The sequence below is a fragment of the Pinus tabuliformis genome, chromosome 3_1 (assembly GCF_031772625.1).
Source record: "Pinus tabuliformis cultivar Carrire ecotype Pingquan chromosome 3_1, CPIR1, whole genome shotgun sequence".
NCBI lineage: Eukaryota > Viridiplantae > Streptophyta > Pinopsida > Pinales > Pinaceae > Pinus > Pinus tabuliformis.
The window spans coordinates 86976809-86988461 of NC_142301.1; the positions used below are offsets into that span (position 1 = coordinate 86976809).

An 11653-nucleotide genomic window follows, 5' to 3' on the forward strand; every position below is an offset into this window, starting at 1 on the left:
CCACGCTGCAATTGTCCCGCGGTCACAAAAAATTGCTGAAAAATAACTGATTTTAAATCAGCAATATCTCTCTCATCTGGACTCTGATTCGACTGATTTTTTTTTTGAACTTAGGTATTTTTTCACAAGAAATCCAAATATGCAATTAGATTCTTCAGATGGTGCACTAGAACATACATATCTGTGCCACAAACCCGTTGACTCGAAAAAAATGTTTGCAATCCAACTGCTTTTTAAATCATCAATATCTCCCTCATCCGGACTCCGATTCGGCCAATTTTTTTTTTGAACTTGGGTATTTTTTCACAAAGAATCCAGATCTACAATTAAATTTTGCAGATTTTTCCCCAAATCATACAGATGTGATCCACAAATTCGCCGCCTCGAAAGATGTTTGCAACACCACTGATTTTTAGATCAGCGATATCTCCTTCATCTGGACTCCGATTTGGCCGATTTTTTTTTTTTTAATTGGGTATTTTTCACAAAGAATCCATATCTACAATTAGATTTTGCAGATTTTTCCCCAAAACGTATAGATCTGATCTGCAAACTTGTAGCCCCAGAAAGTTCCTGCAAAAAATTTAAAAAAAATTCTCCACTTTTGCCCAGGAAAGTGCTCCGATACCACTTGTTATAGATTTGACCTGAAAATATATGAAAACATACCAATATACCCAACCACTACAAATAATCACCAAAAATAACAAGATCTAAATATAAAAATGTTTCTCTTTATTGTTCAAATCCTTAAGGTAGGGCAACACCATACATTCACTCCTTAAGAAAGGAGAATACTCCACAAGCCATATGCCTGTTCATACAATATTCCTTCATATCTGTCAATGGAGAGTCTCTAGCCTCTATATAGGCCTCATACATACAATACCATGGGTCATTACCATGGTTCCCTTAATACCATCTATCTAATACCATGGACTCATTACATTATTACTAACTACTTGTCGTCCCTTACATGGTACGGGTTAACCACCTTATTTATTGCTATGGCCCATCCCATTATTACATTATTCCCTTAGGTACCTCCCTTTGTACCCCATATTATCGCCCCTAGGTATACTACAATTGTTATATTTATGAGGTAAGAACCCATCATGGTTCCATTTTATTATAATTGTACCCTTTGTCTCCAATATATATATATATATATATATATATATATATGACCTAGTCTTAAAATAACCAATTATTTTATTGTAGATTGTATTAATTGTAAAATGAGGTTCCCCCCCTAGAAGAGTACTATAATTATTGGTATCTTATAATTTTAAGGTGCAAGGATCATAAAATTGGTCATGTTGTAATTAGAGCCCACAATTTGCAAGTATGGAATTAGAAATGGTAGTCCCAATGTGTCATAAAGAAATCAAAAGACATGAACCAATCATTGTAGTGACATATAGGTCTACCTTAGTAGGTTTTTCCATAGGGAAGATTCTTAGAAGCTTCATGATATGGGGAAAAAAGTGAAAATCACTTGTATCATAGGTTGAATCTCCAAAGTTTAATATTACAAGAAAGTTGTAGTAGCGGTGATAGGGTGTTGGTAGGGGGGCACCATCAAAATTAATACATGTAAAAGAAATAATAAATCATCATAGAAATGATCCATTTTGGAAGATAAAATATGAATACAAATGCAAGGTTACAAGATGGGCCACAATAGTGATGATCGAATGAAATAGAAGGAAAAAATGATAAAGCAAGGTCTTGTACCTCAGGAGTTGATACTTTCATTCTTTAAAGATCTTCATCTCATAATTATAATTGTCCTTTTGCAAACTTATCTTCAATGGATAAATGAACATGAACAATTGAGCAATTTTTTTTAAACTTGCATGTCTTGAATCTCATCAAGATAAATCAACAAAAAATTCCAAATGATCTGCAATCCTTTTTAGGTTCTTGTCATCCCATTTGTCAATGAAGTGTTATATTTTGGGCCAATGGAAATGGAACCAAGGAGTTAAAATCAAGGCTTCAACACACAATCAAGAAGAAACAACATTGTGTCAAGCACACCAAGAACACAAATACTTGATAATAGAGATAAATGTGGGGAAGGTTAACAAACCAAGTATGTATTCCTTCTTCATGGGGATTTGTATAATAAAAAAGTGGTTGGAGCAATTGTACTAACTAACGAAATGCCCTTCATAAAAATAGAAAGACACTCCACCATTTCTTTCTTAGCCCTTAGAGGGTCTTTCTATTTTGAAGAAATAAATGGTGGAGGGTATTTCTATTTTTAAGAATGAGTATGCTAAATATGATGGTTTTTCACTAGGAAGACAACATAGGAAATGAAGGAAAAGAGAAATTCTTGAATTAGTGCACACTAATGTGTATAGTCACATGCAAACTAAGTCACTTGGGAGAGTATATTATTTCCTTATCTTCATTGATGTCAAAACAAGGTTTACATGGGTTTATTTCATCTACAAAAAGAATGACGTGTTTGAATATTTTAAATAATTCAAGGACATGGTTGAAAAATAGGTAAACACATTGAGATTGTTATATCATATCAATGAAGAGAGTACACATAAGGACATTTTTCTCAAATACTTCAAAAATAATGAGATTTAGAAATAGTATATAGTTCTGCATACTACTCAGTAGAATGAAGTAACTAAGAGGAAGTCTAGAACCTTGGTTGAATGTGATAGAAGCATAATTAAAGGTAAGAAACTTTTTAATGTTTTTTGGATGAAGCTATATGTTGGGAAAAATATTGAGAGGGGGGATGAATAAGTATTTTAAATTCAAACTTCCAAATTTTATATTCTGAAAAATATACGCTATCGTTATTAAGGCAACCTACATATGTACGCTACATCAGAGAAGGAAACCAACACATATCCAATTTACTAATTTTAATGAATTATGTCATATGATTATCCTTAATCAGTGCATCAGTAGATTAATTACTTTTCAATATGCTATAAAGAACATAAAGAAATCACAAAAAAGACCCATAGAACACCAGGATTTTTAGGTGGAAACCCAATGTGGGAGAAAACCACCGTTGTTGTTGTCTCTATCGCATTTCTTATGATATAAAAAATATTACATTTGTAATGATGCAACTCTTTTCAGTGTGTAGGAACCCACCTACAGAAGGCTGCAATATTATTCTCCAACTCCTATTGGAAGGGAGCTACAACCCCCTAAAATCGTATACTATCTCCTACCGGAAGGGAGCTCCTACCCACTTTTTGAAGGTTGCAACGCTCATCTCCTTGTGGATCACTTTTCAAAATATTTTAGACTAGATCCACCTGTCAAATAATCATCACACGACCTATAGGCCACCTTTCATCAAATTTTCAAATTGGACCCATATAAACCATAAACCCAAACAAACTGAAGCACTGAATTTGATACACTGCCACATTGCAAATCAACTAAAATTCTGAAGCATTAAGTTACTAAATGTAGAACCCAACTAGAAACAACAAATATCAAATAATGTAAGTTATTGTACTAAATAAGACTCGCGTATATACACACTTTCTCTATATAACACTCGTGTACAAAGCTCAAAATACTAAATACTAAATAATTAATTATTAAATAATACATAAACCATTTCACCAGTTACAGATCGCTGAGTCAATCACATATTTCTGAACCAATTATAAATCATATATCATACACCTAGTCATACTTCTATACCATTAAAACTATTCAATTCAACCAAGTCACCTCAATTTTCACTGTCAAACGCAGATCAATATGATAGAGACATCATCGATAGACAACAACAAGTAAACCAGACAACATCAACTGTAAACATCAATCATTAGATCAAACCATGGGGGCTTCACTCAATGAACCTCTGACATATCAGGTGTGTTCATGGCATACTAAACAATACTCTTAATTTGACTGCATATTGGAAAATACCTCAAAAAATCACATTATTTAACCCCTTACCAATACGAACCTAATACACCTTCCCAATTTAAAAAACCCCTACTTTCACTAGATATTGTAGGTGTCCATTTTTCATTAACATTTTTTATACCCTTTATATTTTTTCATTAACTTTGAGCTCTGTTTTTTATACCTACCAATACAAAAACCCTTTACCCCCATTATATGTTGAATATATTATGTAATTTTTTTGTCAATATATATCCCCCAATATGAATGCACGTGGTATGGTATTTCTCCCCTATTGAAGCCCCTGTGGATCAAACCCTAGTTTTTGTACACGCCTTCCATGAAGAATATCAATGTATGTACACGCTCACCATTCACAACACCCACGCACATATCTTCACATACTGAAAATTATTTCGCGGACTATATACGCCCTACAGAGATGGATCTGCATATGTACACGAATATTCCCAAATATACCTGTGTGCATATCTGAAAAACTTTCGATGTAAACACAATTTCACTTTTCATAACCTTCACTGTTAATACTACATACTTCTGAATACATCATTTAGATCACCGTATCACGGTTTCATTAATATTAGTGACATTTGCAACAAGTAAATCAATCAAGCATATATTTCAACATATTTCAAATGTTTCAGATCCAAGTCTTCTCCTTGCTCCCTGTTGCACACCTGTTTCAGATCAAATCATTCATAGACAACTCAATACTTGCACACTTAACACCTTGATCTCCATCTCCTTATATAGCTTTAGATTTAGCCAATAACTTAGGCCAATCCCTTGGTAATGTCATTAGTATTCTTTGATAGGATCAAATAACTATTGTCACACACATTACTATGGGCCAATACCATGGTACAGACCCTTGGTATCCAGATTACCATGGTGCAGATTTTGTACATGATTGTTCTTTACAATACCTACATATGTAGGCGACCTTTCTTCTCAATATCCGCATATATTCTCACAAACTTTTCTTTTATCATCTATCTGTCTTTGAACTGACATTCCTTTGTCCATATCACCTGTAACATTTGTATCAGTTTGCATAACCATCATTATATCACAATGTTGACATATTTATCAAGTAGGTTTCCATCAAGGACAACACATTAGCCATAATGCCAACAATCCACCCCTTTGGACTTGATGGCAACCACTTTGGTGTTTGGTCACCATATGTAAACACCTGCAAACACACCTGCAAATACCAAGACATCTTACCAAGATTTTCTAAGAATGTGTCTCCAAACAGCAAGCTTCTCTCCCCCTTTGACATCAAGGGAAAAGGGCTAACCAATGTTGAATAAATACTTCTCTTCCTCCTATGTAGAGAGGACCACTGTAGGTCTGATATGTTGAATATGAGAACTACATGCTAACCATGCTCCCCCTGACCATATGTTGAACCTTCTGAAGATATTCAACAGAGTACAAGGATATATGACTAAAAAATGACCTTTCTTATGACAAATGGCTTATTATTACATTAATCGCCCAACACAGTGGGGTTGCATATTTGACCCAACGGTACATTAATCACCCAATATCCCATACATGACTAAATATTATAATGACTACTTTACATGACCTTTAAGGGACATATAGGACATATATAACTAAAACCAGGACCTCAACAATGAGGCTGTAAGATCATGATAGTCGTCAACAACCACCATTTACCATATAGGAACCTACAACATGAATATTTGACAACAACATCAAAGAAGTAACATGAACATCCTCCTCATCAATCATGTCAATAGATAAACTTGTTAAACAGACATGGACAGCACGAGAATGTGAGAAAGATAAATCAGTGAGTGTAATTTTTATTAACAAAAGATGTATATTTATAGTACAATAGGTGACTCTTGGGATTCAGATCCCAAGGTCTCTTGGACTGCTTTGTCCATTCAACTTCCACGCTAACCCTTTAGGATTAGGTGTCCAACATTCCCCCCCTTAATCCGAAGGGTTATGTATGAGTCCAAGAAGAGAGCTATAATACAAAATGTGCAAAAAATGCATGGCAGCACTAGGCTGAATGTGCTCTATGAAATGTTGGTATAAAAAGGGCGGTGGTTTAAGGATGACCACCAACACTGGAACGCTTAGTGCAGTTCCCGGAACTCTTCCAAAACTGGCAAGAAACTGAAGTTTTCTGCTAGAGGAAGTGATCCTATTGTTTCAAAGGGGGAAACCTTCAACCATAAAAGGGAGGTCTCACCCCGCATAAAAGGTAAAACTTCAACCTGAAAAGGGAAGTCTCAACCTGTGATGGTTTAAGGATAACCAACAACTCTGGAATGCTTAATGCAATTCCTGGAACTCTTCCAAAACTGGCAAGAAGCTTGTGCCTTCTGCTAGAGGAAGTGTTCTCATTCTGTGATCACGGGCATCTTTGTCTCTGGCTGCAACTCTGAAACTGGTGTGGCAGGTTGTGGCTCAGGCTCGCTTGATGTGACTTTGAAGCTTGTAGATGACCATCATTTCCCCCCCTGTCAGATACAAGGTGAGAAGATGGAGAAAACTCAACTGCAAGACTGTTCAGTACTCTGGAACAAGTTCTGACATGTGTTTGGAATATCTTCTTGGCTGTTGATGCCCATTGCCAAGAAGCGATCCATCCAAGATGAATCTTTGTCTTTGCAGGACGTTTGTTTTTGAAGCACCTGTGTGAAGAATGGCTGGTTTTATGACAGTGCTCACATGGATGAAGATCAAAACAGTGATCTTTCATATGGCCAACTCGATCACAGTGTTGGCATTTCACGATCTGTTGTTTTTGTTGTTGTTGTTGCTGTGGAAGAGGGGCAGAATCTGGAACAGCTGAAGGTGAGCTGCCATGAGAAGCAGGTGAACTGTCATAAATGAATCCAGCACTCTGAAACTGAATGGGCTTGGCATAGTCTGGAATATGAAAGGACAAGTCCTTGTCATATCCAAGACCAGTTCTGTGCTTGTTGTGGACAAGCTGTTCCCAAGGTCTGATGATGGGCTTGGGAAGTGCAGTCTTGGTTTCTTCATCTGCATGTACAGCTGCTGCTTTATTTGAATGAATTGTACCATTATTGACTTGTTGTTCATGGGAGTCTGTTTCATTGTTCTGAACAGAAACAGGTTCAGAATGATGACTCCACTGCTGTAATTCTTCCTGCTGCAGTTGTGATTCAAGCTGCAAAAACTCTATCTTTTCTTGTGCATATTGCAGACATGTTTGAATGTCTGAAAGAGAGGCTTTGCTGATTTGCAATGTGTCATCAACAGTAGATAATATCAGAGTTTTAAGGAACTGTAATACTTCACTGGTTCTGACCATTTTTCCTTTAATGTCTGATTTACACCTTTTAAAAACTGATCATAACTATGAACAAATGAATAAGCAGTACCCACTCACAATATTATGTCAAGAATCTTTTCCTTATCGCTGAAAATGCATTGCTAGAGTAATCCTGTTTGAGGCAGCCGCTGAAATTCCATTTTGCAGTAGAATACTTTGAAAACAATTCTAGGTTACGGTACAGGAGATTTAGTCTAATAGTGCCCTACAGTGACCATCATTTAAAAACAGCGCTCATTCAAAATTAAAACAGCGCATATATATATCACTGTATGCTACCAATATATATCACTGTATATATATCACTTTAAAACAGTTCAAATTCGATATCAGGTAGCTTGTCTAGTTTTATGGCGCCCACTTAGAAGTTCCGACATCAATGCAGCGGTTCAGGTCTGCTCCTTACTTCATCAAGGACTTTTCACCCAGTTTGATACAAGGGCTGTTGAAAGTCTTCTTTCCGAGTAAGACTAGTGATGATCTGGACATAGATCGGAGCTCAAGAGCAATGAAGAAACGAAGCACACTTAAGCTTCTTATGGAGCTCTATTATGTTCGTGTTATAGAGGATGCTGGATATACAAGATATACAAGATGAGCTCTATAAGGATCTCAGCATTACCGTGGGACAGAAGAAGCTTCTGAGGAAGGCATTTCAGTCATTTTATGATGCATCGGCAGATCTTCTTCAATCAGAGCATTCTTCACTTCGACAAATGGAGCAAGAGAATGCAAAAATGCTTATGGGCTTCACGAGAAGAATACGGAAGTCGCTGCAACCCTGGTGCCGAGACCCCGCAGTATTCGTCGAGCGGATCTGATCTTCCTCGGGAAACAGAAATAAGCAGCGCAAAACGAACCAGTTTCGGACAATTAACACGTACACGCTCACATAGTTTTGACTCGGGTAAATGTTCAGCGTTATTTCATTCACTATAAAATTCAGTATTTCCTTTTAGCTTGAAAAATCTCTCACTTGACACATTCTCTCACTTGTCAGAGAAGATTATCTCGCACCTTTTCCTCCTCGTTTGAAAATGAGAGAAAGGGTGTCGATATGATTCTACTCCAGTCAATAGAGTAAGATACAAAGATTTTTTTTTTTTTGAATAAAACCCGTTGGCTATGCAAATCCTTGAGAACGATACACCATGCCTATGTCGAGAATCAAGGCAGTGTCCACACTACATTAAATAGTCAAGGTCGCTCACGTTCTATGAATCCAAATGTTTCATAGCTTGAGTGCTTTACCCACTAACTTTTCAACTTCAATGTCATGACAATAGATGAAGATGGAAGAATAAACATATACTGTGCTCTTATTTCCCATGAGCACCCACGGACAACTGTTTGTATTCCTTCTTACATGCCACCTAGAAGATATATACAAGGATCATGACATATAATGAATCACATGATGCAATGGATTTATACATTTAAAACAACTTGCAAGAGCTCATAAATTCAGGGCAAGTAATCCACTACTTAGGCAGAGGAATCCTGGGCACAGTAATAATCAGAATCCATATACCACAGACTGCGTATATAAACTGCGTATATAACGAATTGCTCAACGATACATAGAAACCACCATAAAAAATTAACTGCATAATACTAAAGCCCGTGCAGTCTTTATAATATCCAGTATTATGGCAAATGTTGCGTTCTGCGAAAAGATCTTTGATTGTCGACGTCGAATTGGACCCAAGAAACTGAAATCTTTTCCCTTCTTTGCCGCCCAGAATGTGTAACCAGTTAGTGAGAACACCACAGCTGCTGTTAATATCAATGCCTCCAAAACTATCCTTCCTTTGTGTATGCACAGGATATGCCAACAGTGAGGCTCAGAACAACAGTAAACACTCCCAACAATGCAAGATTAACCGGATGCTTCTGATGATAGGCATAAAGAGGGCACATCAAGATTTAAAGGCAAGATGGAGATGCCCAACAAGAGGCCCGGTGTCGTGAACGAGGAGGTTCGTAAATGGGCTTTGGAGGTGCACTCGCTGTGGAAAGTATTGAGCAGGAAAGTGGCCAAGAGCGTTGCAGAAAGGCCTGATGAACATACACTCCTTCCTTTACCCGAGGGCGTGGTTATTCCAGGCTCACGTTTCAGAGAAGTTTATTACTGGGACAGTTACTGGATAATCAGGGGTGTTCTTGCCAGTAAAATGTATGAAACAGCAAAAGGAATTGTCAACAATCTTGTTTCACTTATACATAAATATGGATTTGTCCTAAATGGTGCACAGACTTACTATACGAACAGAAGTCAACCTCCTCTCCTAAGTGCCATGGTACGGGCCATTTACATGAAAAATAGGGGATATTGATCTATTAAAAATGGCATTCCCAACTTTGTTACAGGAACACAGATTTTGGAACTCAGGAATCCATAAAGTTACAGTACGGGATGCGCGTGGTGCTGAACACTCTTTAAGCAGATACTATGCAAGATTGGATGGTGGGAGGACGGTAGGTAGAAACACTCAAGTATACAGCCCAGAGAATGAAACGCATGACAGAGAGGGTGACAGATGCGTTATTCAATTTAACATATGCGTTATGACAGATGCTTTATTTGGTAAACAGCAGAGTGGTAGGTCACCTGAAGAAACTTCGGCTTCTAACGGGTGTCTTTATCTCCGGCAGTAAATGGCCTGACAAAAACGTTTAATGTCATGAAATCTCCCTACTCGACACTCTCATGCAATCCAGGCAGGCTGTATTTGACCCGTTTTCAGTGCTTCTGACAAACTCAGCGATTTTCAAAAAAAACGTTTATAAATAGTCACGAAAGCCAAAGAAATTTAAATTGTTAGGACAAGAGCGCAGGCATAATTTCAAGGGTCAGACAGAGAGTCTTAAAATAGCCAGAGCAGATTTCTGGCAAACAATGAATTAATGGAGCTTTATAGGTAATGGGCAGAGGTGCAGGACTGACATGCACATAACAAAGGTCACAGAAAAACAACTTGGCTCCGATACCATGTTAAACAGACATGGACAGCACGAGAATGTGAGAAAGATAAATCAGTGAGTGTAATTTTTATTAACAAAAGATGTATATTTATAGTACAATAGGTGACTCTTGGGATTCAGATCCCAAGGTCTCTTGGACTGCTTTGTCCATTCAACTTCCACGCTAACCCTTTAGGATTAGGTGTCCAACAAAACTTTATCATTTGGAATCCATGCATCATTGATAACTAGTGAAAAAACAACAACATATACATCTTCAGTAGTAACAATAGAAATATCAATACATTAGCAAAGATATGCAACAAGACATGCTTATGAAACCATAATAGCAACAAGGGAATTTAGGGTTATAATAGTTGCTCCCCGTGAACCAACATACTGCAACAAACCAATGTTAGAAACATAAGACCACGCATGAAATGGTGAATGCATATAGGAGGCTCCCCTTGAATCTACGCTATTTTTATCAATCATTGAGATATATACACGCATGTATAACTTAGAAACTGCATACATACTTGACTGTCCTTTAGATCATCTGCGTACAGAAAGTAAAATGTAGTAATTTAGTCACAATTCCTCCTGAACATGACATACGTGTCAGAATAATTAGTGGAGTGATGAAGCATGAATCATTCTTAATTTCTCTATGAGATGTTCAAAGGAATCACGTGGAAGTGGCTTTGTAAATATATTAGCAACTTTTACCTTTGAAGGAACATACTCCAGTTTGACCTTTTGTTCAAGCACCTGTTCTCTCAAAAAATGATATTTGATTGGAATGTGCTTGGTTTTTTAGTGCATGGCATGATTCTTAGAGATACTTATGACACTAGTATTGTGACAAAAAAATAGGTATAGGTTGAGGACAAGTGACTTGAATGTCTTTCAATGTTTGGATCATCCACAGAATTTAAGTATAACAAGATGCAATAACAACATATTCTGCCTTAGCAGTAGTTAAAGCGATAGAGTTTTATCTCTTACTAAACCATGAAACCAAGCGAGGTCCCAAATAAAATGCTCCACCACTAGTATTCTTGTGATCATCAATATTACCTACCCAATCTGCATTTGTGTAAGCATGGAGTGTAAAATCTATATTTTTTGGGTACCATAGACCAAAATATTGAGTTCCTTGTAGATACTTGAATATTCTCTTAACTGCTTAGAGATGAGTTTCCTTAGGATTTGCTTGAAATCGTCCAACAATTCCAAGTGCATTCATAATTTATAGTCTTGTACCTGTAAGGTAGACCAAGCTACCAATCATAGATTTGTATTCTGGTTGATTGATTGAAAGAGAATCATCATTTTGACTAAGATTGCATCATGTTACCATTGGTGTGAATACTGGTTTATAGTCTGCCATTCCATATTTCTTCAAAA

At 36.9% G+C, this 11653-nt stretch overlaps 1 protein-coding gene across 1 annotated transcript; it reads left to right on the top strand.

Moving 5' to 3' along the window:
* The first annotated feature begins 9216 nt into the window (after window positions 1-9216).
* On the top strand, window positions 9217-9615 carry LOC149185905 (putative trehalase). Its single transcript, XM_089409169.1, has one exon. The coding sequence runs from the start codon at window positions 9217-9219 to the stop codon at window positions 9613-9615; it is 399 nt and encodes a 132-aa protein (XP_089265295.1).
* The last annotated feature ends 2038 nt before the right edge of the window (window positions 9616-11653 follow it).

Bases quoted from the DNA above. Each gene is read 5' to 3' on its own strand.
- LOC149185905 (XM_089409169.1), top strand. From the start codon at position 9,217: ATGGAGATGCCCAACAAGAGGCCCGGTGTCGTGAACGAGGAGGTTCGT.